The sequence below is a fragment of the Lindgomyces ingoldianus genome (assembly GCF_010093535.1).
Source record: "Lindgomyces ingoldianus strain ATCC 200398 unplaced genomic scaffold BDR25scaffold_17, whole genome shotgun sequence".
NCBI lineage: Eukaryota > Fungi > Ascomycota > Dothideomycetes > Pleosporales > Lindgomycetaceae > Lindgomyces > Lindgomyces ingoldianus.
Window position 1 is genome coordinate 517095 of NW_022985178.1, and position 26268 is coordinate 543362.

A 26268-nucleotide genomic window follows, 5' to 3' on the forward strand; every position below is an offset into this window, starting at 1 on the left:
GTAGATGAAGAATGCAGCGCTTAAACTTTCTTCATTACGGAGACTCGCCGAGCTCCGTACCAGCCCAGAAGAACTTCCATCGAGCCTCCTCACCTCCCTTCCGTTCATACACCATAACTTCTACATCCTTCGTTGGAGCCAGGATCGAAGCTGATATATGCGCTCGCCCTTCTATATCTTCCCATTTCCCGCTAACTGGCCGTACGTCATACCTCAGGACCATGATGATCAATAGAACCATGACCTCCTTCATGAAAATATGTCTTCCTGGGCACAGAGATGACCCTCCACCAAAGGTACGGTGTGATGAAGCGGGGACCCCCGCACCAAACCCAGAGCCCCGAAGGAAGCGGTCTGGATCAAATTCTTTTGCAGACTTCCCCCACACCTCTGAATTCTCATGGAGTTCAGCGGACGGAACGAGAAGCAGGGAATCCTTCTTTAAAAGATAGCCTCCGTCGAGCGCAGTATCATTCAGTATGACTCGTCCGGACACATTAAAGGCTTTTCTTCTGAGAATCTCTCGCACTATCGCTTCCAACTTCAGGTACTGCGTGGAAACTTCCTCGATATCGACATGAACGGGACCGTTAGTAGACGATGAAGAACCTACAGCATCTGAAATCCCTCGCCTAACTTCTTCCAGGAGTTCTGGTCGCGAATACAAGTCATACAAGCACCAGAAAGCGGAGACAGTTGAGTTAATCAGCACTCCTAAGCACACCGAGAGGTCATACTTCGCAATGTCGTCCATAGAAATGTCGTACTTCTTGTTGACTTTGAATCTGGCTTGAACCAATGGAGATGCGTCTTCCTGTCCATTTTCGGCATAATATTTTCGGAAGCCATTGAATAAATCTTCACGGCCATAGAATCCTTTGCGCGCTGTAACACTGGGGAAGAAGTTCAAGCCGAGGTAGGCGAATTGTTCCTTGATTGCCCTACAGGTATTAATGACTGAGAAACCGAGCGGCAGTGAGTGACTTTACCAAAATCCTTTCTCGACAGCAGGATCCTTGAACGGGTTTTTTGGTCCCCAAACAGCATCTGATGTCGATTGGCAAATTAAGTGGCTCAGCCATTCATGTAGCCTCACCCTTCCGGTGTTTGGGATCGCGTCTAAAGAAGATAGGTGAGGCCACATGTTCTTTGCTATGTCCTTGGCCAAGATCTCAAGATCATTTCCAGGCGACATCGTGTCGTGCATCACCTTTCGCGTCTCCGACAAACAGCCCCAGCACCCTTCCTCATACAGGTTGACTCTTAGCGCCTTAAGGCCTTTAGTGCTTGACATTAGAATGCGCTCTGCAAAGATGACGGCATAAGGCGAAAAAGAGATGTCTTTCGGGTTCCGATCGACTTGTGATGCCAGTCGAGGGGATTTGACAACGTAAATTTTAGCCCCTGGCACACGAAGGGTGAAGATAGGCGCCTGAGTGTATTTGCTTTCATCACGGTAAGCTTCATAAGCCATATGAATCCCGCCTCTACTTTATTTACCTTACGATGGAATAGTAGTATGATCCATGTCGTAGCATTCCAAACAAGTGGCCCAGTAAGGGGAAAGGTTGCGCGAGGAGTGGAGGCTCAGAAGGGTGGTGTGGTACATGGAAAAATCTGAAAACTCTTTTTGCAAGTATCGCGCAAAGAATAAGGAGAGCATAGGCGATGAATCGAATCATGATTGCACAACGAGGAGTTGTTTCTGTAGAGGGAATGGTATGCTTCTAATGTGAATATATATAAACATCCTAGGAATTCAACATCTAGTATATGATTGGCCATACCCTTCCTAGAATCACTGGGTGTTGAACTACATCGAATCTGCCCTAGCGTCCCATTGCGTGTCCGCGGGCGTATTTTATGCGACTACTAGCACAGAGGTCATTGAACGGCAAGACATTCCAGGGTCATGCATTTCTCGCTTGGTAGTGTAGTTTAAACTTTCATTCGCGCATATAATAGTAATCCTAGCCCGCTCAGCTTATTCCACATGCCGAAGATTTCATTGCAACCTGGCAAGGACAGGCGAACTACCTAAACGAGTTCGTCGAAGGAACGGACCGCTTTCGGATACGAAACGGCGTCACCTTGGCCGGTTTCATGACCCCGAAACCAAATCGCGGTGAGTCGAACTTTGGGGGCTGCTCGTACGAGAGAATTTCAATATCGTAAGACATGGCCAGGGTAGCGACGGACTTCAGCATAATGCGCTTAGCCAACAGCCTACCAGGACATGCGTGGTGTCCACCTAGAATCGTGTCAATTATGTTAGCACTGCGTCTCGTTGGCTGTTATCACACAAGGGGCTGGCTTACTTCCATACGGTATCCAAGACCCTTGCAGACCCTCAGCCGAGAACTTCGCCTCTGTCTCATTCATTTGTGGCGTTTCTTTCGAGGCGGTCTTGCATGGCCCGCTAGACGAATCGCTTGGGTAGACCAGGAATCGGTAAGGCCAAAATGTGTTCAGGGGGTGCCTACCATTTTGAGTATTCCAGATATTATCATCCGAGTGAGCAAGCCAAGTATTCAGGAATATGATGCTGGTTTGCGGCAAGGTTGTATTTCCAACTTGTACATCATGGTGTGGTGCGTCTCGTGGGATGTGAATTTGGACTCCGAATCGCAGGGTCTCGGCGTAAAGTGATAAGAGGATGGGAATCTTTTCCAGATAGTCCATATTGAGGGAGGTGGCGTGACAAGATTGTTCTTCCAGTGCTTTCCTGACCTCGAGCAAGATCTGCGGGTCACTGAAAGTATGCACTGCCATAGTCAGAGTCGAAGGGACAACATTGGTGACGGAGCTACTAGAAAGTCAATAATCTTTTCTACCATTAAGATACTTTAAATGGCACTCACGCCCATATTAGACCAAAATCGGTGGATGCCACTGAGTCTTCGTCTTGACCCTCTGAATTCATTAACATTTCGTGCCGATCTTTCATAATGGAGCTACCCCATGCTGAATCCGCGTCGCTTGCGGACGCTGTGACTGAATCCGAAACCAGTTTTGCGGCGGAATGCCATCTCTTAATTGATTCGACAATCTTTTTTCTCAGTCTATATGGCTTGGGATTAATGAACCAAGGGACCCGTCTAGCCAGATTCATCACAACTTTGTCGTATTCAAAGAGGTCCTCAACGAAATGCTCGTTAGCCTCAAGGAGAAGCGGTCCAAAGAGAGCTTTCAAAATTGCTTGTCCCAGTAAATTTTCGAAGAATTTCGCGATATCGTCATAGTATACCCATTCTTCGTTCAAATTACAAAGTTGCAGGTATTGGAATAGCGCAGTCTCAAATTGTGTCGTTGTAGGTTCCAAACCAGACTTAAGAAGGCAATCAACGAGATTTTCATGCGTGGAATACCCAATTCTACCCGTTGGCTTAACGTAGCTTCCCATAATTGGCTTTGTGCGTGATCCGGAAGTATCGTTGTGGTAAGCTGCTGCGGCCTTCGGGTGCATGCCGAAACAATACTGTAGAGCATATGCATATGCTTTGGTGACACTCAAGTTCGGATTTTGGAATATCTCTGTGACATATTTTGGTCCATGGACAATGTAGATATCTTCAGTAACTAATCTCACACGGAGGGCACCAGAGTATCTTTGGAAAAGCTTCCTGAGTATAATAAGCATGCGGCTTCTAATAAGAATAGGGAAGCATACGACAGTCTTAAGAAGAAAGAAGGTCCATAGAATGCAAATCCGATTGTGCTTTTGAAAAAAGGGTTCCGATACGGCACAGTTTTGGCTTCATTCGAATAAGACTGGTCACTCTTTGACTTCCAGCAGAAGAAAAGAAACCAGAGACACAATAATGTTAGAAAAGGATACAAAGGCGAGATGTCCTGGTGATTTAAACGGAGTAGTGTGTGATGTAGTTCCATATTGCTCAAACGTGGGTTGAGAACTGCGAGAAGAGAAGAATTCATCGACGGTATCAGGTCTGCTGGAAGCTTCGCTGCCTGTGAGGTGGGAGGCCTTGATATATGTTCCTCTCACTGCTCTGTTCACGTGAAATATTGGCCGGCAGCTGCATTCACCATCGCTAATCTTGGACATTTACCCTCAACACCATAATTCAAGTGTATTGAAAAGACTTCATAATAGCATGGAAGAACGGTGAGATTAATCCCCAAGTTTTCCATACGTTAAGGTCCACTTAATAAATAATCATGACCGAGTTTACATTATGCCCAGACTCAACAAATAACTGAATTCTCCAAATTTACATGACAAGTGACCTTTTTGGATTTCAGCTATGCTCAGCGTGCGAGATGATATATTCAACAGTTATCTCTACTTGATTCATGGACTTTGAGGGACGTTTCTAACCCCACTGTGCTACTGAATGCCCATGTAACCCCTCTGTTCAGTTGAAGGATTCCCAACCGCAGTTGCAGAGGAAACGCTAACCGAATTATGAACATAAATGTCATTCAAAGGAAGGATGTGTCTTTGGCTACGTCCAGAATCCAAAGACCGGTCAGACTTATTATGTGACCGGGATGTCTGGTCACTGGTTTTCTTTGATGATAAAATCTTTGAGAAGCTACGATTATAGGGTCTGTTTGAAGTAGAAGCCGATTGAGTCTGGTCCTGGGAGGCTACGAAAAGTTGACGGAATGATGCCACGCAAGAAATCATGATCGCTAGAGGGACGCATCAGTGCATGTACGATTATTACAGCGGGAGAAAACTTACCCGTTCCATTTTCAACAAAACTCCAAAAGACGAGCCAAGCAATCTCTGCGCTTTGATGCTTAGAGTTGACCACTGTCACTCGAATGATTGAAACGACCATGACAATGACCGTGGCGGAGAAAATACCCGTCAGGATAATCTTTTTGCGTAGTGGAACATGGACATTCCACAAAATGAGGATCGGAATCGAAACGACTTTTTAAGGTTAGGACAAATCGGGTTGTAAAATTAGAGGAGGGCTGGGGCATACTCAAGCAATCAGATAGGATATCTAGAGCGCAATTTGCATAAAATGTCCGATTTTGGAAGTTAATTTTATTCTGACTTGAGCAGTTTACTGTTACATGTAAGCTAAGTCACTGCAAACCCATGGCCCAAACTCACGCATAATCCATTGTATTGGCTTTGTGTTGCAAGGCCAGTCCACGTCCGCCATACAAATCAACCAAGTTGAAACGGTGACAGCAGTCACACACCACCACCATATTTCGTACCTGCGAATTTGGTTTCCCAATCTGCGGAAGAATAGTAAGACCGAGAGTTTGACGCTCCAGAGGCTTGCGTAGAAAATGCTGGTGAAAGCTCCGATGCACCTAATGAAAGAGCCGTATCTTTCAATTTCGACCTGGTCAAATGGATGCTTTCCTTGAAGTACTTCGTAATTTCTGTATAAAATCGGCGACTTTACGGTCCAGAGGATAATGTTGGCTAAAAACATTCCCCATGCTATAAACGCAATGACATCGTCCGAAGAGACTCGTTTGAACGTCATCATTTTAATGAAACATCGGACAAGGACAAAGATCAGACTGAGTCCTGCCAACGCCCACACACATCCCTAAACAAATAGGATTAATGACTTTCAGTATATGGAGGTGCAGCGAAGACAAATACTTACCAGAAATACCGGTTGGGAGACTTCTGCATGTAAACGCGGCGCCGTTAGACCTGGGAGAGACATATTCAGCGACAGAAAGGTGTACGTCAGGAAAGGTTTGATGATGGATAGATAAAAGTATCACATAAACGCTATCGACTGGAGAATCCGCACTTTTCTATTACTAGGCTTTGGGAAGAGCAATAGCGCGGGTTGCCCTATGAAAGAGACAAAGCTGAGACGCTGCAATTTTGTGGCGGGGATCGTGCTGTCAGATTGATATTGCGCTGACCACCACTAAGCATGCATGTAAGCATCCGCGCATCTCTTGGGCTTTACGCCACATCCGCGTACCGGAGTCCGATAGAACCGCTGAAGGAGTCCCCCAGACTTTACTTCTGGGAAGCCACCGCCATCCAGGTAAATCGCTAACCGAGGTCTAGGCTTTTCTGACATACCGTCAGGGCTAGGTGGAAAGGTGTGTGGGGACAGTTATGGACATGGTCCGGAATCCCGTTTAGAGGACTTCTCAATGGATCTGGGGGGCATACCCACAGATATCCGGGCCACTTTAAAAGCCTAATGCTCGATAAAAATTGGATAAGTAGACTATTAGAGCCTAGTTCATGGTGACTGCTCAAAGGACCAAGATCCTAACCAAGAGTTGCACCGTATCACCTCAACACAGTACCCATTGATTATACTCATTATAGGGGCAGCAAAATCCAACAGGATTCTACATGTACTGTGTCTCTACGCCCAACTCTATGTGGGGAGGTATCTCCGCCATACTTCCGCATCGATGAATCTATGAGATTATATTTGCCGTTCCGATCCGTGAGGGAAACCCAATAAGCTGACTCTTGGTATTAGGAGGATTTTTGAATGGGTAGCCTCCCATCCCTGCTGAATAAAAGAGAATATGTCGGTTGTGAGCCAACCAGGATTCAGTATTAATAGATGTGGAGCATACCACAAGGGCTTTCGAAGTCCGAGGGTAACGCTCGCGGGTGGGGCGTGCGCCGGCTCACGGACATGTCGATATGCATGTCTTTCAAGTGAGGTGATGTGATGAAGAAAGCACAGGTGCTGCTGTTTGAATTTGTGGCATGTGCCGCACTGAAATCAGCAGGGGCATTTTCACAGGAATTAAGCGAGGGCTGTTCCTTCCATCGAGGCTGTGATCGGGCTGCAATGGGGGAAGAATATAGCAACTTAGCAAGCACAATTTTACCATATATGATGCTTGTAACGTACAACGACCGTTATATATATTAGGGCCTATAGCCGTACATTCCATATTACCCACAAGACGGCTGAATTTACTTCCAAAATATTTCTAGAATCATTTCCTTCCAGTACCTCTAACTAACAACAATGCACTTTTCAACCATGTACAGGCTTCAGCTTTCCAAACCTCCCGAGTACCGCTCAAGCACACTCTCGATCTTTGGAACGCCTCCAATAACGACATGGTACTATTGCTGCTCCTTTTTCTGTCGCATGATTACGCTTATGCTTCATGTCGATTGGGCCCAAAAATGGCTCTGGTATGACTGTAAGTATGGAGCCATAGTTCGCAAGATAATATCATCGCTGAATATTCTATCCAGCTGTGTATACCGCGTTGCTAGTAAGCGATATAATATACTGTGGGCTGCTTAAAGCGCTAATTGAATGCTTTAAAGTGTGTATCGTGTTTTTGTCACTACACACGGCCGCAGGTGATAATTTTGTAGTTTAGTGTCGCTATAGATATTTACGGGTTTGGAATTGGTTGAGAGGTCTTGGTGGATGCTTCATACTAGGAATTGCAATGATGGAATTAGAATGCTTTATTAATTCAATCTTGTTGTGGTGCAGTATCATAAATCGCCACAGGTTTCTAACCGTCACCATGGTTGTTACGGATTCCGTCGCTAAGTCATGCTGAGTTTCCCTCTTCTTGCCTGGAATTACCTATGCCATCTTAGGCGCTTCACTCAGAGCCTCGGACAGAGGTCCTATCTCACCCGGTGCCTGTTTGTTGTTTTTACTTTCGGCTTCCGACACCTGACTTTTGGTAGTCTTTTTCACACTCAGCCACTCCATACCTAGAGTAAATGGTACAGAAGCTGCTACTAGTGCAACAGAGAGGATCATAGTGCGGTCGATAGCGGTGTTCCATATTGACTTCAATGTTCGCAGTGCATCCGGGGACGAGACGAGATCCGACAGCCCTGACGCGCCGGCCTTGAGTACAGCGTCGACAGGAAGACCGGGTATTCGACTAGGCAATTGTTCAATAATGGTAGATATCGTTATGGTTTGACCAAATGAGATCGCAGTAGCCCTGAAACAAACACGTGTTAGATATAATCCACAGATGGAGGGATTTGAGCATCTCACGACTTACCCTCCCAATTGGTAGAAAAGCACAGCAAGTCCTGAAGAAGTCAGATAATAACAACTTAGTGAATCAAAATAATCTTACCATTTCCTGTCGGTATATCCTCATCCCTAGATGAGACGAACTTTCAGCATGAATTCAAATCGTCGGAGCTGGGAATTCATACGGGAGGGTAACTTGAACAGCTGTGTAAGGGAGCTGCATCGCCATCCCCATTCCCAAACCAGCTACCACAAGGAAAGACGCCCATTTCACTGTGGTAGTAGTCTCGCTCAATTGAGTGAGCAGTGCCATTCCTGCGATGCAAACCAGCTCCCCAAGAACCATGTATGGAACATAATACCCTGTCGCTCGTACCAAAACCCCTACAATAACCAAAGCAACAATTTGTGGTAAGAGGTAAGGGATGAAATTTACACCGCTGTCAACTGGTTTGATATTGCGAACCGATTGGAACCAAAACGGCATAAAGAATGAGATCTGTTTTTCTGGAGAGTTAGCATTGTTTCACAGTAGAGACTATTCCGGGCTTTACTTACTAGATAGTTCGATGATCCAAGGAAGAACAACACTATTACTCCTGTCCAGATCGATCGGCGTCGAATTACGTGGATAGGAATCAACGCATTATCTTGCAATATCAACTGAATGCAAACGAATAGAATAGCCAACCCAGCAAACCCAGCAAGAAGTCCGATAATCATAGCAGACTTCCAGGGCTTCGTTTGGCCCCCCCATTGCAGCGCAAGAAGAAGACAGCATACTGCGCTGATGAAGGTCAGGCAGCCAAAGGGATCCATGCTAGCCAACTTCTTCTTGAGGGACATTTGTTGGTATTGGTTGTCTTCTCTTTTGAGTTTCAGGAAAACCGTAAGCGCCACGAGAACCGCCGCGCCGATTGGAAGATTGCTAATACCAGAGTAGTCAGCCTCTTGACATAGTTGTGTTTCCAAGGACTCTTTGTACGAAATACGACTCACATCCAGAAACACCATCTCCATGAACTGTGCTGAGTAAAAGCACCTCCAAGAGGTGGTCCCACACAGACAGTCACGGCAAACACGCTAATTACTATTCCCATATACATTGGTCGCTGCTCTAGAGGTACGATTTGGCTGATGATACTGAGTGCACCTTGGAGGATGCCGGCTGCGCCTAAGCCAGCGATGGCTCTCCCAAAAATGAACACTGCGGAGGATGTAGCTGTGGCGCAGAGGACAGAACCGACTTCGAAAATGACGATTGACACTTTGTACACCACCGAGGTGCTGAAGAATTTGTAGAGAGACCCAAATATTGGTTGGAAGGCTGTGATGGTTAAGAGATATGCTGTTCCATACCAAGCGATATCCCCCAAGGAATGAAAGTCGGAAGAGATTCTCGGGATAGCTACGTTGATAATGTTTGTATCCAATGCTATGAGAAATGAGCCAAAAAATAAAGATGTGATAATGATACCAAGCTCCCAGGAGGTAGGATAGCTGGCGTGGGGCTGGTCTGATGGTTCCATGACGCCTGGTAGGAAAAGAGACGTGATGAGAGTGAAGCTAAAAGACGCAAGGGACTCAGAGGAGCGCGCGACTTTCCCAGATTACCGCCTTGTACTTCCATCATCTCGAAAGTTACATTACGTACCATGAGGTAAGCCGTGTTCAAGGCCTGCAGTCCCGTCCTCACTAAAGCCGGTAAAATCAGACGAACGGACTAACAACCCAGTGGGGATTTTGCAGGCTGCAGCAATGCGGCAAAGCCCCCCCTCAGCCCTCCCTCAGCCCTCCCTCAGTCCTGTAAGATCCAGTCGTCTCGAGAACGCCAGACTCAATTTGCAGAACTGTAGGATTGCGGCAGAGTAAGTGAACTAGGTTAGGACCATGCGGGGCGCAAAATTGTCGCTAAGGCTTGCTGAAATTTGGAAGGCTCGGCCCGGAACTGGGGGCCAAGATGGCGCTGGGGCAGAATTCTCGTGCAGTCAATACCCCGGTAGGTACGCTTCCGCCTTTCCTCTCCTGTCAAAGACCTCTCAGCGGTTTGTGCGAGCTTCGCGCGCAAAGCTTCCGAGGCGGGGGGCTTTTTGGGATCGAAATTCAATGGCAATCCTATTTTAAGTGTGCAGGTATCTGTGATGGTAGTAGGTGTAAAACTCAAAAGAGATCCTTCAAACCTTTACATTTCTACTATTGCATAAAAGTAAACTCTTCTTTCAATAATCAAAGATGGCTTTTCCAACTGGAAGTATGACGGCCCTTGTGAGGCAAATCGAAAAGAATACAGGAGCATTCATCGAGCACTTCACAGCCAAGGGCCTCCCAGAACCTTCTTTTGACAATGGAGACAATTTGGCCCTAGGGGAGGAGCTGCCCGCCGACATAGCTGCTGCTAGAGAGGCTGCAATAGAAGCCGCTCACGAATTGCACGACCTCTTACTTGGACCACTGGGCTTGATTGTGGAATGTTCTGGTCAAGTACGCTCACCCCTGCGAACACTTCTTTGTACGTACCAAACTTACCCACCCAGCAATACTTGCTCTTGTGCATACAGTATCTTTATCGTCACCGAATTGCGTATGCAGTCCCAGTAGACGGTGAAAAGACATTTGCCGAGATAGCAGAAGCATGTTCATTGAATGAGAAGGATTTGACTCGCTTCCTACGTGTCGCCATAAGCCAGCATGTATTCAAAGAGGTCAGAAAAGGGTCTGTCGCTCACACGGCTGCTTCGAAGATGCTGTTGAATAATCCTATGCTGGAAGCGTGGACCTTAAACATCGCTCAGGAATTTTGGCCTGCGTTGAGCCGGGTATGTTGCTCGTATTCTTCCACTTTCAGCACTTCTAACATTTCAGTGAAGGCGGTGGATGCCGCGGAAAAATGGCCTGGCTCCGAAGAGCCAAACGAGACTGTACGTTCAGCATTGACCGTCGAGTTCACATCATGAATTTAACAGAATTTGCATAGGGCTATTCGTTAGCACACAATACAGACGAAAATCCTTTTGATGTCATTAAGAAAGACCACAAGAGACACCAGCAGTTCGTTGACGCCATGAGTTTCTCCCACCTTCACCCTTCCTACAGCGTGAAATACCTCGTTGACAACTTTGATTTCGAATCCATTGGAAGAGGCACTATTGTTGATATTGGAGGATCTTATGGCCAAGTGAGCATTGCAATCGCAGAGAAATACCCTGACGTTACCTGTATCGTGCAAGACCTCGAAGGCACGATTTCTGGACTATCTGTCCCCGAGCCGATCAGTCGTCGCGTCCTTGGAATGCCGCATGACTTTTTTACCCCACAGCCAGTCCGTGGTGCCGATGTGTACTTGCTGCGTTGGATTCTGCATGATTGGTCAGATAAGTACTGCATCAAGATTCTGCAATGCCTGATACCTGGATTAAAGAAAGGGGCCAAGGTCGTCATCAACGACATTTGCATTCCAGAGCCAGGGCAGCTATCTATTAGGGCTGAGCGATTCTTGCGGTACGTCGCTAAGATCGCTACATATATGCTAATTCTAATACTGAAGCAGACTAATGGACATTTCTATGAAAGCATTTAACAATGCACGAGAACGAGACGCAGAGACTTGGGAGTGGCTATTCAGTATGGCGGACAAGAGGTTCCAATTCAAAGGAATAACTCTGCCCCCGGACGCGCGCATGGCGATCATCATGGCAGAATGGACCGGATGAGCTGGGGTTCAAACACTATGTGGCCTGAGGTGCGGTAGGGGTTGATTGGTTAGATTTAGCCTCTAATTCGATAGCCAATAAGCGTGAAGGTTGATACACCTCCCAGTAAGCGCTCGCCTCGAGCGCTTGTAACCTGCATGTCTCTTCACCGGTCACGCTTGGCATTTTGAGACACCCGGTTGCCAGGCATGACATTCAGGAACGCCAAGTCATGAACCTAAATGCTGGGTATCAAGGCCCCAAGGTACCCACGAGCCATGCGGCGTTCGGCTGGGCCGCTTTCCTATCCCCCATCAACCTCCAGTCATCCCACTCTTCACCTCCCCCGCTACATGGTCAAACAGCAGGACCCTCACAACTATGTTTGAATACCTGATTGCTTTAGTAGGGCTGTACTTTGGATGGAGCCTCGTCTGTCTGGAAATCAACCACAGGCGCGCTTCGTCCATGGGCATTCCGCTTGTGCGAGTCCCTGTTGATCCACTGAACATCCTCTTCCAAGTATTCGAGCCACACCTCTGGAAAATTCTGGACCTCTTTCCCTCCGTTATGATGCCAAACTTTGCCCGGTACATGCGACGAGGCTGGTTCTTTCTCGACAAGGCTGACTCCCACCTCCGCTATGGCCCGATATTTGCCTGTGTGACGCCTCGTGGCATCCACGTCCAAGTGTGCGACTCGGAGGCGATTCATGACATGTTTTCTCGGCGGTTTGATTTCGTGCGTCCGAGTGAGAATTACAGTAAGGCCCGCCACGTTCTATTTGACGTGTAAAAATTGATGAGTAGCAGAACTCCTCGAAGTGTACGGCCCTTGTATCTCCACGGCAAGCCCGACAGAATGGCCGCGGCACAGAAAGATACTCGCCGCGCCATTCAACGAGAGCGTGATGAAATTTGTATGGAGCGAGTCTCTTGAACAGACGAAACAGATGAATGCCTTATGGGTCAGTTCAAAGAATTCGACCAACGGGATCCAAAGCGTTGCCAAAGATACGCGCACCCTTTCCTTGAATGTTCTTGCTGCTACTGGATTCCGCCGTTCCTTCAGCTTCCGGTCCTCGAGTGACGGAGAAACAGATACTGACGCGGCGTCTTCCTACCGCGAGGCATTATCGACGGTGTTAGATAACGCCATCCTCCTCATGTTAATCCCACCTCGCTATCTATTGCTCCCAATCTTCCCAAAATCACTACAACGCATTGGCAGGGCCGCAGCTGAATTTAAGAACCACATGGAGAGGATGTTAGAGGAGGAAACTACGGCTTTAAAGCAGGGTAAAAAGGGTGCAGGAAGTCTCATGACATCCTTTGTCAAGGCTATGAACACTTACGAGGCCCAGCATGAAGGCCCCAAACTATCCCAGGGCCTATCTGCTGAAGAAATATTCGGAAACATCTTCGTCATCAACTTCGCCGGTCATGACACTACCGCCAACACTCTTGCCTTCAGTATGGTCCTGCTTGCTACGGAACCTGAAGTGCAGGAGTGGGTAGCTGAAGAAGTACGCAAGGTAATTATGGAAAATGACGATTGGGAATACGGCCGTCTCTTTCCACAACTTGTCCGATGCCGCGCCATCCTAGTAAGTAAACCATCTCCCATTACTCCTTCTTACTGAGCCTTCAACCTAGTTCGAGACACTCCGGCTCTTCCCACCCATCCTCTCGCTTCCAAAACGCACTAGCTCCAAGCCCCAACGCCTTCAGATAGGAGATCGCTCAATCCTCATCCCAGCAAACACCAGTACTAGCCCTAGCCTTATCGCAGTCCATACCCACCCTCAGTACTGGCCTGACCCCCTGAAATGGAATCCTTCACGATGGATTATTACAGATAGTAACGCAGCTTCCTCCGGAAGTCACCACGAATCCCTGATCACGCCGCTAAGAGACACTTATTTCCCCTGGTCCGACGGGCCTCAAAACTGCCCCGGTCTCAAGTTCTCGCAGGTCGAATTCGTTGCTGTGTTAGCGTCCCTTATGTGTCATCACTTGCTGACGATCGTGAGAGAAGATGGGGAAACTAAAAAACAAGCTCGCGAGCGGGCCGTGAAAGTGATCAATGACTGCGACATGCAGCTCTTGTTGCGGATGCGGGATGCTGATAGGGTTAGGCTGAGGTGTGAACGGAGATCCTAGCCATTCTCGCCTGTGCATCTTATGTTAGGTACTTTCGTGTGTAAATAAATCTTCGCAGTTCATCCACGGCGGAAATAACACTCAGTAAATACTTGCTTAAAAACGGCCTATGACCAGGTCTAACAGCGGGAGCAGGATAAGAATAGGCCATTCTTAGGGATAATCTACCGCTATTTTATCCTACCGCTGGATGATTGTATCGAGTTAATAGGCCGACCATTGTGGCGGGATGTAAGATCTAGATACCATGAGGTGCCTTTCGGGGAGTGGGTGCGCAGTAAATACAGGTCCAGGACGAATTTGGAATATGACATAAGTATACCACCGTACTAAACCATTCGATTTCGAGGTGCGGGCTCGGAAGAACTAGGAGGTCGACTCTGGCTTCCCAGGCAGCGCAAACCCCTGCAGTAGGGACTCCTCCTGAGGCCTCATCTCACCACAGAGAACTCTTCGACTGAACTCACCCTCGAGAAGCTAGCTAGCTCGTGCAGCATAAGGCGTTCCGGGCATATTTTCTCATTCGGTTCTCAAGACGCCCAATACTCATTCGCGGCAGCATTAGGATATAGATACTCCACCTTAATTTGTAGCACATCGAGACGATTCGCAGTCTTAGTTGGCACGCTGGATCTACAACCAAGGTTTCAAGGTTCTCAACGTCCCTCATCCATGTTCGCCATGCCTCTAGCTTGCTGATTGTCTAGAGTTGTGCCGCAATATATACTTCTATTCTTTGCGGAATTTTAATATGATCAGCTCTTAGACCAGTTTCGTTTAACCCAGTAGATCGGCTACAATACGGCCCTATTTGTTCCGTGGCCACTCGTTAAGAATAATGCTCTTCTGCATCGTATCTGAGCCTATCATTCATTTTCCCTCACTTCCCTTGCCTCTTCGAAGCAACCATGTCAAAACCTGTCTTCATCTGCCTTCATGGGGCCTGGTACAACCCTAAGTGCTGGGGTCGATTGACTGCTGCTGTCTAAGCGTGGCTACTGCACTGTATGCTCAGAGCTCACAACTTCTGTATCAATTCCTCTGACACTATCCTAGTCTGCCGACGTGGATAAAATCCGCAACACGGTCACTGATCTCGTCCGAGATCATAATGTTATTCTAGCAATGCATTCCTTTAGCGGCATAACTAGAGGAACTGCTTTACTGGCCTTGGCAAGGAATCCTGTAGGGCTAAGGGCTTAAAGGGTGGTGTTGTAAGGTTGATCTATATTGCTGACTTCCTTCTTCCGGAGGGCTTTCAACACTCCCCACAGGGGACGAGGCATCGTAGTGACTTGTGGGCCGGCCCTTAAGGCTGGTGACACCATATATTGTAACCACAGTACGTTTGGGATAAGCGTTCTTGAAGTAGCAGTTGCCCATTAATAGTGTTCGGCATGGACAGTTGGATCACCCGCAGGTGCTCGATGAGGGATAGGCTAGTCGTTTTGACAGTTGACGCGGAAGCTTATATAGAGTTCTCTATTAATCTGCCCTTGCGTGGGTCGGAGGGGGGTTAATCAATTCACTTCTTGGCATTATGAGTTAGTCACATATCGATCAAGCGTCGCTTAAAATGGGCCAAAATCTATCAATTCACTATGAAACTATATTCCATCCCATGATCCTTGATTGTACATCAAACTAAGCCTTGTTTTTGTTCTCTGTGCCCTCTGTAGGGCTGTTTAGATCCCTCTCGTCAATCTCCTCAGTATGCTGCCCTATTGTAACAAGACCTGCCCTATCCCATGAGCTTAAGCACTCATGAGCCTCAATAATATCCTCTTGGAGTTTGTTACGGCGATTGGTGATGAGGACGCCTACTAGCAAGAATATCCTCTCAGATTCAGGGCTTATCAGGGGATAGCTAGTACGTCCATTGCCATCTGTGAGAGAGCTGACCACTCTTACCTCTGCCATCTGCTAAGAAGCTCTGCGTCGATTAATTTGGCTAGGTCAATTAATGGCGACGATAGGGTTGTTGGCTCAGGTTTGACTGCCCACGATGGCGGCATGGAGGTGGCCGACGGGCCGTTGCGTCTGATGCGACGACGGGGTAAGCACCGCGTTGATAGAGAGCGTTTATATTAGGTGCGACAAGGCTTTTGGACTTATTTTGGTGTTACATGGCATATAAAAGGGATGGGCGGTCGACTAGGCTTGGTACCTTAATTCACTCTCTTAGCGCCCGAAACTACCCCCTTAGGTCTAGCCTCTACTCAATTAGGCTAGTATTGAAGCCCCAGCTAGCACCTACAGGTATTCCGCCTGTCCATTCCGAACACTGCCCATTAACTAGAGCCAGGTTGGTACGCGTTTAAGTATGGGTCTGTGGCATCTTTAGATGTGTATTTGTAATACAAGCAGAGACTTCTGCACCATCCCCTATGGTAGTTAGGGTTAGTAAGTTGTTTATATTTGCATATTTTCAAAGAAAGTTGGAGTTATATGGCCTCTTGTTCAATGGAGTGTTGCTTTATTCATCTAGCTGCTGCCCGATAACGACCAGTCAACGCACATTGTAGACGAGCTTTTAGCGGTTTCGAAAAAAAAATCCGCTATCAATTCCCTACAGTGATTGCCCGTCCCATTGTTCAACGAGTCTAATGTATTGTAGCTCACCTCTTCTGATGCCATCAGTGCTGTTTCTAGCTGGAATAGTAGCAATTCCAATAGGAACGGCCGATTGTCAATAGCGATATTCTCCGGTCTATTCAGTTTGAAGGCTGCAGGTAAACGGATAGGCGGACTCAGGGGAACAGCCAGCCCCATGTTCTAAGTCAAAGAGTCAGCAGAATATCAAGAGTTACTCATTATTAGTTTGTAGCCAGGCCAATCCACTATCTATCGCAAGGTTAGAGCTGATCGGTGGTGGAGGGCATGGAGCAGTCAATTAGGTATTGAGAGATGACCTAGGTATATTGAGGTTAGGTGTAAGGTCTCTGGAGCTCGAGAGAGCTCAGAGGTAAATATATAGTAGCTAAAAGAGCTCTAGTCCTAAACAGGAAAAGGGTGAGAGTTGAAGGACACACATTCACCATGCGCTAGTTCACGTGAACCAGTTTCGTGTGCAACACTGTCTACTGGTGCCTATACCTCTCTATCTATCATGGCTGCCCTAGAGGCTCCTCACCAATACAGCACTCTTCCGCCGCACCACCACCTAGCCTTACATAGTTTAGTTTAGTCTGGTAGACCTAATGGTTCCTATCATTTCAAACAGTAGCATGAGCTGTCCATCACGCTCTTTCTTTCTTAAGGTCTCAGAATCTCCTGGTTATAGGGTTAGTAGGGAATCTATCATCGACGCAATGCAAGAATAAGTTACAGAGTAGATTATGTATTGAACAAAGGTTAACTACGCCCTTTCTAACGAAGATAGGCTTCGTAACTGTATAATAATAGGTTTTAGCTAGCTCTGCAGCTCTGCGACGCAGAGCAACAGGGTTGCTTAAATTATGTAATCCTCTCCTACTTTACGTGTCTCGGTTATGTTCAGCCTTTAGTCCCATGTTGTTGTTCTCTACATCCGAGACTAAGGTATCCTATTCCGGTAAAGTCTATTCTTAGTTTAGGTTTGTAACACTAACTAGACTACAACAACAAGTGCACGTTAATAGACACCACTAACATGTAATAATGACTATGTTTAAGGACATAACTAGAATTAATGTAGACGTATCTAGAGCGGCCTTTATATATATGTCTTAATTAATATATCTTGTTATTGTGGAGTAATCGTACGTTAGACCGCTCTGATTTCGGTGGGGCTGGCGAACGAGTAGTGGGATTCTGATGAAGTGAGGATCTATGCCAAGACATTTCACCGATTACCTGGCCTGACCGATGGAGCAACCCTTCATGAGTTCTACATTACCACTCCCCACGATATTCGCATGTGAACGATATGAAATATTGACGTCAATCTAAAAACTTCGGCAGCCCTCGACACCTCTATGGTTGCATACCCGTCCGGGAATTCTAATCAGGAAACCTAACCGGATTTCTGTGATCGGTCTGAGCCGCCTATCCGCAAACTCCAGAATCGGAACAGTATACCGAGATCCAATAGATCCACCATTTAGGCCTACCATTAGGGCAAGGCTAATATCGCCCTTTTCGGTTTGTGAAACTGGACAGATCGAAACAAAGCTTACGTTGAAGGCTTATCAGGCACAGCAAGAGGAAGAGCCAGGTGGCGTCAAGACGAAACACGGCATCATAATCCCGCCTAGTACGCAAATTCGCCGCTAGTTCATCGCAGAGACACTAAAGGGACATCACATCCCATTCAAAAGCCAATCGATCGCGCGTTGTGGAGCCAGCTCAGACTAGATCCTCCCCTTAGTCTTCCCTACCAGTAGCACTCTGAACCACGGCATAGGCCCAACCCCATATAATGGATAACCCTCCTCCAAATCTCGCAGTTCCTCCAGTAACCCCGAAAGAATTTCTCACTGCTTTACGCGAACCAGGACCGGACCGTCTCCAAGTCGCGGCCTCGCTCCTCGACCGCGGCGCAGACATAAACGGCCTCTATGAATTTCACGTCAGAGGCGGCAAGGGCGGTCCCATCGTCCCACGTGAGCAAGTCACCGCGCTCTTCGACGCTGCAAAACGCGGCGACTACGAAGCCGTTCAGTTCCTCCTTGGCAGAGGTGCAGATATCAGAGCAAGGAATCTGACAGTTATGGGTATGCATATTGAGCTGTTACCATTCCGTCGAGCAATTGAGACGTTATGTGGATTGGATGGGATGAGGACGAGTAAGGAGAGGAGGATTGTGGAGCTAGCAGAGGAGAGATTTGGGGTTGAGACGGATGAAGACTATGTGAGAAGGCGGGATGCGTTTGATGGGCTGAGAGGGTATTATATGAGGAATACTAAGACTGGCGTGTTGAAGCCAAATATCAAAAGGGTGAAGAGTGTCTTGAAGAAAAATAATGCAAAGAGGATTCGAGCTAACAAAGGGAACCGCCATGAGCAGAAACGGTACGGGCTAAGATCAAGGAACCCAAACGTTTCCTATGCGTAGTGTTGGGTAATATGATTTGCACCCTCCAAAATTGTGGCTCGTGACTTTACCTCACGTGACCCTTCGTCACAGGTGAATGTGGATTCTTGACTCTCACTGGTTTCTTATTTAGACTAGCACTGTTTTATCCACTATATAGTCACCTCGGAGCTCTCCCAAGCTCCTCAGACCAGACCAGATCAGGCCTTGCACCTTCGCTTGATCTACCTAGTTTGGTTTTCACCATTTAATTGACTAACTCGCGCGACTCCATACCCTCTATTATCCGCCAGCTATCTAAGTAACCCCACTATAGAAAGGTCTTCTGTTTGAAGTTACTTACGGAGCTCTCCAGAGCGCAACCGAGTTTTACCACCTGTTCGTACTTAATATCCACTTCCTGCATAGCTCACCCCTTTGGATATATATATACCCTGAGGTACGCTTCTTTAGCAATCAAACTCAGTTACCCATAGCCTTGGTGCTCCCAAAAGCTTCGCATTTACCCTCACTAAATGGTGCATCTTCAAAATCTAGATCGATACTCTCTCTGAACATATGAGCTAGGGTTTGCTTATCACTTCTGAGGCTGACACTTAGATATGTCAAGAGGATTTCAAGCAAGAGCGTTAATAAATTTATAAAAAGCTAATAGAGCTCTCTGGCTTCAACACTCAGCCACTCCAGCTAGCATACGATCCAAATAGAAGACTGGGGTAGTAGCTATCTATATCCGCTGGCCTCCCATTGGAAAATAAGGTGCAGATTCCATGGTCACCACATGAGAGCTTAGTCTCTTCCAAGCATTGCGGTTAGTTTCCCTCGGCTTGCGCCGTACTGAACGTATTCTGCAGTATCCCGTACACTTGATATAGAGACTTCCGTATAAGCAAGCTTACTGCCGTGAGAAACGGAGTCGGAGGGACAATTTGAGCAAGTGTCGGGGAGAGGAATATGAGAAGAGAAAGTTTGAGGCGAAGTATTTAATGCTAGTGACTACTATCTAGAAAGAGCCATTCTAGAAGATGTAGCCAGGCAAGCCACTATCTTAAAAGAGTTGCAATTCCGAAGTGCTAAAGACATGGGAATGATTGCAGTACAAATTCTCAAGAACAATTACAATTCCCTTGTTAGACAGTCTCAATACGCAGGCTACTTAAAATCGAAGAAAAACGGTCCGCCGGGACCGGGCTGATACGTGCCATCTGTTTTCTGAGGACCCCGTGGCCCTCCATCCTCGAGTAGAAGCATTCCCATTCTTGTGGTTTCACCGTTTCCTATTGGAAAATTTGGATCGTACTCGAAGAGAGTACGCCCACTCGGAGTTTGAAGGGCCCGTATGGCGTTTTCGTCCTCTCTTGCTGGAATATAAAGATAATCCGGGTACCAATCGACAGTACTCTGATGACTATTTTGCATTACTCCATCAATGGTATTTTTCATCAAATTCAAGCCGTCTGGGTGCTGAGGGCCTTGACCCACAACATACCGCTCCACTGGCGGGTTGCCAACATCCACACGGTTATAAGTCTGCGGGTGCATCGCGATTGCTTCTCCGTTTCCAAGGTGTGCACCATGATTGTTTAAGCCTTCTTGGAACGTAGTTTCCCATAAGCGCTCGTTTGGTGGAATTCTTCTCGGGAAGGGTGCGTTTGGTGGAGGGAATCCCTCACGAATAAAATCCCGTATCCAGCTATTGGGCTGTGCTAAACTCAAAATTTTGCCGCTTCTGTCCTCGTCATTGGAGAATCCTGGTACCCTATCTTATTAGTCTATTGTAACTAGCTTAGGGCCTCCTGACTTACTCCCAAATATGCGCCATGTAGACGCCAGCTCTTTGATCTTGAGGCGTGGGTGTCTTCACGATGGCAAACATACTACACCCTACTAGACCTATTGTTCCCCACGCAAATGCAGTGTTGCCTGGTTGTGAAAAGAATGAAGTAGGTATCCCATATGGTTTTGCACGATTTCTAGACCTATAAGGCCTCAAGTCAATCATCTGTCCTTGATCGCGTGAGTCCCAGAGCATTTCAACATCAGTCCCCGCCTGCCTAGGGTCTGGCATTCTGTTCATCATCCACTGACCCAACTGGGCTGTAGTCATGCGGCGGAGATCATTAGGGCCATCGAAAGGAGGAAGTGGCTGAGCCCGCCTTTCGAAAGGATTCGAAAAATCGGAAGAGTTGTCGCGTATCTGAAGGCAAGAGGGCGAACCGCGCGCACAAGGATTGCCAAATGGGATTGTTGATCTTTTGGTCCTGGCACCTCCAGTGTCACGTTCTTCCCCAGCGTTGATACAACGCGGAACGCAGCCACCGAGATTGAGAGGAATATCTTCTTCTCCATCGAATTCTGGGTCATTTGCACGACGAAAAAGTGAAGTGTATGACCTGCTCTACCGTTAGCTTGCATGCGAAAATCGCAGTCTCGAATGTCCATACCACGGACTATCAAATCTAGAGCCTAAGCGCAGTACTCCAGCAGAGTTTAAGAACCCGTAGGTGGTAGGAGAAATACATAATACAGCTGCAAGGAGCAGAGACTGATAAATCAAAAGATGACGCATCGTGTCCCAGAAAGAATGTTCCAGCCAAAAGAGTCTCCAGGGCAGACACCGGCATTCTTAAGTTCTTTGACAGCTCGAGAGCATCTTAATTACTCGTCTACGTGTCCTATAGCCACTAGCTGATGATGAAGGATCCAAGAGGAGAAACATTCGGAAATGAATCTACCATCAGCTTCTTCCTTGACAAATGGCTCAAGACGTGCTCAAGAAACAGTTTACCATTCAATTTTAGATGCAACTAGGCTCTTGAATCCTGCTTACTTTAGGCGTTCCCTAAGGGTTCGTCGCTTTTGCGGGCATGCGTAGCCGCAACTCAGAAACAGTACGTGCGACACATTGGATTCGTTTCAGGGGCCCCAGGTTTACTTTCAGCCTTCAGAGGTATTCGGTGGAAGATAATCTTACTAGCTAATTACACGATGGTTGTGCCACCTTGAACGGACACGGTGCTGCATATCTGTCATCTAAGAAATTTGGAAAATTCAGGGCCACTTGGGGGATGCACACTTTTCCCTCTTTCATGGCTTTTGCTCGATTGCACTCAGAATATTACAAATACACCTTGTGCTTGGTAGGCCGATTCGAAAATGTGGCGTTGCGTAAAGCCAGTTTTTAGGCAGCTAGAGATCACTCTCGGCGATAGTTGTGAAGATAACGAAATACAATTTATCGCCCTAAATATCCGCTCACAAAAGGCTCTATACTCTGAATACTAGTTAATACCTTGTAGGTTTTTAATAGAAATATTGAACGTACTCTTTCGCGTTTAACAGGTGCCGGTCTTACAGAAGTTTCCGCTGGGACGATGGAAGAAATGAGATTTCTTGGGGTTCGTTAGGCGTTCTGACTCCTTCATCCCTGCAATCACCTTTGGGGGTAAGGAATAAAGACCTTTGAAATCTACCATCTCATCCTATCTTAGGTGAGGTTTAGGATTCTTAGATTTCGTTAGATATTCTGACTCCTTCGTCCATGAAGACACCTTTGGGGCGTAAGGAATTAAGATATTTGAAACCTGTCATCTCCTCTTACTCTGGGGGGGTTAAAAATTGGTGTATTTCGTTAGGCGTTCTGGCCCCTTCTTCCATGCAATTACCTTTGGGGCGTAAGGAATTAAGATATTTGAAACCTGTCATCTCCTCTTACTCCGGGGGGGTTAAAAATTGGTGTATTTCGTTAGGCGTTCTGACTCCTTCTTCCATGCAATTACCTTTGGGGCGTAAGGAATTAAGATCTTTGAAATCTGCCATCTCTTCCTATTCTGCTGAAGCTAAGGATTCTTAGATTTTGTTACATGTTCTAACTCCTTCATCCGTCAAATCCCTTTTGGGGCGCAAGGACCTTGTAATCTGGCATTCCTCCCATCCCGGATCGAACTGAGGGTTCTAGTATGAGAACATTTCGAGACAGGCATCCTAGAACAGAACTGCAAGTATATCGTATATAACAATCAAGCTCTCTCCCAATATCGGCACCATGTGCATACGTTCTTCTGGGTATGTTTCGTAAGATTGGGCCTCTTTTTCTTTTGCTCGCCATAGGGGCGACGGCGCAGAATTATGATACAACCAAAACTTTCTACGCGGCAGTCCCATACACCCCTACGACCGGACATTTTTCAACTTTGAGTAGCAACTCGCCGAGTTCCAGAACTGGTACTACGACAGTTCTGAATACAACTATCGCAACAAAACCTCTCGTTACAACGATCACTTCCGAGGGCCTGACCATTGTACAAACAATAGGATCTACAACCAGGTATAGCACACTAAGTTCTGGATCCAATGGGATGACAAGCACAGCTATCACGATACCTCTCGTTGCGACAATTACTTCTGGAGGCCAAATAGTGGTGCAGACAACCGGGTTTAGCACTATCTATAGCGCGCTAAGTCCAACGGTGGGTGGAGCTGCAAGCACGGCAGTTTTTACGAGTCCCCTCGTAACAACAATTACTTCTGCAGGACAGACGTTTGTGCAGACGACTGGATTTTCGACAATCTACAGTGCTATCTCGAGCAACTCAACTAGCTCGTCAAGTAACTCGGCATCAAGTAGTGTTTTGACGCTAGCAACTACATCTTCTACCAGCAGTGGAGCCGTTACCACTTCCTCTGCTGCAAGTCCATCAACGGGTTCCTCGATTAGTAGCAATTCAGTTGCTAGCTTCAACGGTACAACTAGCTCCCCACCTAGCCCTACAACCAAATCGAACACTCTGGGCAGTATTTCCAGTAAATCGAGCCTTTCAACGGGTTCTTCGATTAGTAGCAATTCGTTTGCCAGCATCAACGGTACAACTAGCTCCCCATCTGGCCCTGCAAGCAACTCAAACACTCTGGGCAGTATTTCTAGTAAATCGAGCCTCACAACGGGATCTTTATCGACTCTTAATATTTCGGCTTCTTCCAGCAACTTGGTCTCTCTCACCGAAGTGGTTCCTTCCACCGGCTCGACCCTCTCTACTACACTTTCGGCGGCGTCATCCCCGAGCGTTAACAGTTCATCTAGAAGTACCACCTCGTTTAGTACTGCTAGAACGACTGTATCCTCAATATCTTCGTCCAGCTTGACAAACACTAGTACATCAAGCACATTCTCATCGACTGCTAGTACAGGGACAAGAAGCTCAGAAAGCTTAGTTTCCCTCACTGGTATATCAAGCACACTCTCATCGACAAACATCTCAGAAAGCTTAGTTTCCCTCACTAGCACATCGTCCTCTTTAAAAACTGGAGTCTCAAAGAGTGTCACCTCATCCGCTAACGGCGTTTCCTCAACCGTTGTGCCGCCACCGGGTCAATCCTCAACAGCCGCGCCTCCACCATCTCCTACGACTTCATACTCTGATGAGGAAATTGATCGCTATTTGACGATGACTTCTTGGGACAATTTCCTGGTCACCTCAACTCTTACGACGGATACAGCCATCTCAGCCAGCCAGACGTCAAACTCTGATTGGAAGAAGAACTTTTGGCTGAAGACTCTGGTCAATGGCCAGCCTACCGATCTTCCTGTTGTTCACTGTGGTTGCATCTGTAAGAATACGTGTGATAATGATGACGATGATGACGACGCGGCCGCCCTATGGATCATCTATTTCAACGTGCCCAAAATCCCCAATCTCCAGATATCTCTTCCGCATCTGCCGGATTTCCATCTAGGTGGATGCATGAAGATCAAGGTTCCGGTCATCAATATCGAGATACCATTGAGAAAATGTCCTCCCGTGAGCGACAACGGTAAACATGGCCATAAGGATCCAGACGACCCGAAAGGAAACAATGAAGAGCCTGACCCAAACGACCCCAATGACCCTAACGACCCAAAGCCATCGAATACGCCATCGAGTAAACAAGAGAGCTCGAAGAGTTCGACAACTTCTTCATCATCTAGCTCGTCATGTTCAGGGGCTGTCGTCACCGACAGATTTACGCAGATTATTTGCCCATCTGAATCTGCTTCGAACTGTCAAACGGCCATTCAGACCTCCACTCGATCTGGCTGTAGCCTAACGGGCACTGCCAAGGTAACGCAGAGTGTCAGTTCGTGTTCAGGAGGTGTAGTCACCGACTTCTTGACAAGAATTTCCTGTCCCACTGGTGGAGCAACTGGTACACAATGTGTTACTGCTGTCGATACTGGTACTCGGTCAGGGTGTGATCTGACCGGTACGGCTTCGGTTACTGTTACTGCCTCGGGCGCTGCATGTGCCCGACAATCATGGCCTACATCCTTTGGGCCGGGTGTGGGATACTCCGCGCCTGGATCTAAGTATGGTACATACACACCGCCTGCAATATTCGGCTCAATTACAATGAGCTTTTCTTCTATGACCGTGAGCAAGAGTAGCGGATTGACTGGAGCAACCACTGGGTCTCCTCCCACAACCCTATCGACAGTTACGATCAGCAATTCAAGCTCATCATCTAGAACTCAAAGTAGTAAAACCTCGCCATCGACGGGAACAGAGAGTAACACCCAGTCCACTAGTTCTTACACCTCCAAGAGTTCCACCACTAGTGCAAGTGACACTGGAAAGCCCTCTGAATCTTCAACAGTCAACCCCATTTCGTCCTCAACCACTCCAATGCCAACACCAACTCAGTCCCTGAAATGCGAAAATAACAGAAACCAATACTGGGTCAGCCCAGAAACCATGGAGAAAGGTATAACGGACTTCTGCGACGAAGCTTCTAAGGCAAAAGGTTGGGACGATGGAGTGGGACGGTTGAACCATAAGAGAATCGAGCGCATGTACAACAAAGACACAGACGACCAGGTCGTCCTCTTGATCTCGAGCACTACGGATGCCACCGACAAGGCAACTATCCAAATTAACAAAGACGATTGCATATCCAACATGACCAAAATATTCGAGGAATGCCCCACCGGTCAAGACATTCCAGGGATTGACTGGAGACATGGCGGAGAGTATGTCAACGGTTATTTAGACTGGATTCTTGTTACCGACAAACTTAAATATACACCTGGCATATGCACCTTCAAAGTCAGTGAGAAAATGCAGACGGTGGGCCAAGAGCACCACTGGTGGACCAAGACCTCAATCAATGATGCAGCAGACGAAGTGGTTACGCCGATGGGTGAATACGATGAGATTTATTTCGACAACAGAGATCCGAATAAGGTGCCGGGTTTGTATAAAGAGCTGGAAATAGAAGCCGGCTATGATACTAATGGGGATGAAATGTTTCATTTCGAATTGGGTAACTATCAGTTCTCCTCAAAATTTGTCGCCCAGAATAACGACAAGGTGCCGAGGTGTGAGGTGGGCGAATGGAGTGAGACTGATGGGGTGCATACCCGAGACACGAACTGTTGGGTGTATTGTTGATTTTCTGGTAGAATCTCAGGTAGA

General features: G+C 47.1%; 12 protein-coding genes across 12 annotated transcripts; 5 read left to right on the forward strand and 7 right to left on the reverse strand.

The window, feature by feature from the left end:
- Positions 1 to 34: 34 nt before the first annotated feature.
- BDR25DRAFT_369547 (cytochrome P450) lies at positions 35 to 1682 on the reverse strand (the record flags this gene model as incomplete). The annotated part of the gene is made up of 3 exons (XM_033697105.1): positions 35 to 941; positions 990 to 1445; positions 1501 to 1682. The coding sequence occupies 3 exons, from the start codon at positions 1680 to 1682 to the stop codon at positions 35 to 37; spliced, it is 1545 nt and encodes a 514-aa protein (XP_033547217.1).
- Positions 1683 to 2033: 351 nt separating this feature from the next.
- On the reverse strand, positions 2034 to 3891 carry BDR25DRAFT_369549 (cytochrome P450; the record flags this gene model as incomplete). The annotated part of the gene is made up of 4 exons (XM_033697106.1): positions 2034 to 2251; positions 2319 to 2806; positions 2862 to 3623; positions 3674 to 3891. 4 exons carry the CDS (start codon positions 3889 to 3891, stop codon positions 2034 to 2036), a joined length of 1686 nt encoding a protein of 561 aa, XP_033547218.1.
- A 706-nt stretch (positions 3892 to 4597) lies between these two features.
- Positions 4598 to 5639, reverse strand: BDR25DRAFT_151954 (uncharacterized protein; the record flags this gene model as incomplete). Its single annotated transcript, XM_033683910.1, has 5 exons — positions 4598 to 4656; positions 4709 to 4903; positions 4959 to 5045; positions 5093 to 5546; positions 5607 to 5639. Coding segments are annotated over 5 exons (828 nt in total), but the record flags the coding sequence as incomplete, so codon positions are not given.
- A 1267-nt stretch (positions 5640 to 6906) lies between these two features.
- On the forward strand, positions 6907 to 7477 carry BDR25DRAFT_303891 (uncharacterized protein). The gene is made up of 3 exons (XM_033690097.1): positions 6907 to 7143; positions 7199 to 7218; positions 7274 to 7477. The coding sequence occupies exons 1-3, from the start codon at positions 6978 to 6980 to the stop codon at positions 7322 to 7324; spliced, it is 237 nt and encodes a 78-aa protein (XP_033547220.1). The 5' UTR covers positions 6907 to 6977; the 3' UTR covers positions 7325 to 7477.
- A 25-nt stretch (positions 7478 to 7502) lies between these two features.
- Positions 7503 to 9509, reverse strand: BDR25DRAFT_303893 (MFS general substrate transporter). Its single transcript, XM_033690098.1, has 6 exons — positions 8955 to 9509; positions 8514 to 8883; positions 8141 to 8454; positions 8059 to 8084; positions 7981 to 8011; positions 7503 to 7917 (listed from the first exon to the last, which is right to left on the reverse strand). Exons 1-6 carry the CDS (start codon positions 9482 to 9484, stop codon positions 7545 to 7547), a joined length of 1644 nt encoding a protein of 547 aa, XP_033547221.1. The 5' UTR covers positions 9485 to 9509; the 3' UTR covers positions 7503 to 7544.
- Positions 9510 to 10029: 520 nt separating this feature from the next.
- BDR25DRAFT_262252 (S-adenosyl-L-methionine-dependent methyltransferase) lies at positions 10030 to 11665 on the forward strand (the record flags this gene model as incomplete). The annotated part of the gene is made up of 5 exons (XM_033686753.1): positions 10030 to 10436; positions 10490 to 10771; positions 10823 to 10873; positions 10930 to 11453; positions 11500 to 11665. The coding sequence occupies exons 1-5, from the start codon at positions 10188 to 10190 to the stop codon at positions 11663 to 11665; spliced, it is 1272 nt and encodes a 423-aa protein (XP_033547222.1). The 5' UTR covers positions 10030 to 10187.
- Positions 11666 to 11854: 189 nt separating this feature from the next.
- BDR25DRAFT_287289 (cytochrome P450 monooxygenase) lies at positions 11855 to 14116 on the forward strand. The gene is made up of 3 exons (XM_033688311.1): positions 11855 to 12407; positions 12457 to 13250; positions 13300 to 14116. The coding sequence occupies exons 1-3, from the start codon at positions 12026 to 12028 to the stop codon at positions 13804 to 13806; spliced, it is 1683 nt and encodes a 560-aa protein (XP_033547223.1). The 5' UTR covers positions 11855 to 12025; the 3' UTR covers positions 13807 to 14116.
- A 1334-nt stretch (positions 14117 to 15450) lies between these two features.
- On the reverse strand, positions 15451 to 15821 carry BDR25DRAFT_314594 (uncharacterized protein; the record flags this gene model as incomplete). Its single annotated transcript, XM_033691461.1, has 2 exons — positions 15451 to 15658; positions 15718 to 15821. 2 exons carry the CDS (start codon positions 15819 to 15821, stop codon positions 15451 to 15453), a joined length of 312 nt encoding a protein of 103 aa, XP_033547224.1.
- A 413-nt stretch (positions 15822 to 16234) lies between these two features.
- On the reverse strand, positions 16235 to 17628 carry BDR25DRAFT_355495 (uncharacterized protein; the record flags this gene model as incomplete). Its single annotated transcript, XM_033695466.1, has 8 exons — positions 16235 to 16261; positions 16321 to 16555; positions 16617 to 16667; positions 16719 to 16764; positions 16839 to 16896; positions 16940 to 16949; positions 17004 to 17060; positions 17558 to 17628. 8 exons carry the CDS (start codon positions 17626 to 17628, stop codon positions 16235 to 16237), a joined length of 555 nt encoding a protein of 184 aa, XP_033547225.1.
- Positions 17629 to 18205: 577 nt separating this feature from the next.
- On the forward strand, positions 18206 to 19071 carry BDR25DRAFT_314595 (uncharacterized protein; the record flags this gene model as incomplete). The annotated part of the gene is made up of 2 exons (XM_033691462.1): positions 18206 to 18798; positions 18981 to 19071. 2 exons carry the CDS (start codon positions 18206 to 18208, stop codon positions 19069 to 19071), a joined length of 684 nt encoding a protein of 227 aa, XP_033547226.1.
- Positions 19072 to 19282: 211 nt separating this feature from the next.
- On the reverse strand, positions 19283 to 22296 carry BDR25DRAFT_355497 (uncharacterized protein; the record flags this gene model as incomplete). Its single annotated transcript, XM_033695467.1, has 16 exons — positions 19283 to 19415; positions 19495 to 19547; positions 19599 to 19668; positions 19720 to 19823; positions 19865 to 19925; positions 19977 to 20549; positions 20622 to 20678; positions 20728 to 21017; positions 21047 to 21286; positions 21367 to 21453; positions 21506 to 21591; positions 21723 to 21762; positions 21822 to 21919; positions 22021 to 22063; positions 22146 to 22212; positions 22238 to 22296. 16 exons carry the CDS (start codon positions 22294 to 22296, stop codon positions 19283 to 19285), a joined length of 2061 nt encoding a protein of 686 aa, XP_033547227.1.
- A 591-nt stretch (positions 22297 to 22887) lies between these two features.
- On the forward strand, positions 22888 to 26244 carry BDR25DRAFT_314597 (uncharacterized protein; the record flags this gene model as incomplete). The annotated part of the gene is made up of 1 exon (XM_033691463.1): positions 22888 to 26244. The coding sequence occupies one exon, from the start codon at positions 22888 to 22890 to the stop codon at positions 26242 to 26244; it is 3357 nt and encodes a 1118-aa protein (XP_033547228.1).
- Between the last annotated feature and the right edge of the window lie 24 nt (positions 26245 to 26268).

What these genes read in the sequence shown, in the direction of transcription:
- BDR25DRAFT_303891 (XM_033690097.1), top strand. Translation starts at nt 6,978, where the DNA reads ATGTACAGGCTTCAGCTTTCCAAACCTCCCGAGTACCGCTCAAGCACA. An exon ending in AAAATGGCTCTGGTATGACT is followed by an intron (nt 7,144 to 7,198) that starts GTAAGTATGGAG and finishes TATTCTATCCAG; the next exon opens with CTGTGTATACCGCGTTGCTA. An exon ending in CTGTGTATACCGCGTTGCTA is followed by an intron (nt 7,219 to 7,273) that starts GTAAGCGATATA and finishes AATGCTTTAAAG; the next exon opens with TGTGTATCGTGTTTTTGTCA.
- BDR25DRAFT_287289 (XM_033688311.1), top strand. Translation starts at nt 12,026, where the DNA reads ATGTTTGAATACCTGATTGCTTTAGTAGGGCTGTACTTTGGATGGAGC. An exon ending in GCGTCCGAGTGAGAATTACA is followed by an intron (nt 12,408 to 12,456) that starts GTAAGGCCCGCC and finishes GATGAGTAGCAG; the next exon opens with AACTCCTCGAAGTGTACGGC. An exon ending in TCCGATGCCGCGCCATCCTA is followed by an intron (nt 13,251 to 13,299) that starts GTAAGTAAACCA and finishes CCTTCAACCTAG; the next exon opens with TTCGAGACACTCCGGCTCTT.
- BDR25DRAFT_303893 (XM_033690098.1), bottom strand. Translation starts at nt 9,484, where the DNA reads ATGGAACCATCAGACCAGCCCCACGCCAGCTATCCTACCTCCTGGGAG. An exon ending in TTGGATCATCGAACTATCTA is followed by an intron (nt 8,455 to 8,513) that starts GTAAGTAAAGCC and finishes CCAGAAAAACAG; the next exon opens with ATCTCATTCTTTATGCCGTT. An exon ending in CTTTTCTACCAATTGGGAGG is followed by an intron (nt 7,918 to 7,980) that starts GTAAGTCGTGAG and finishes TGTTTGTTTCAG; the next exon opens with GGCTACTGCGATCTCATTTG.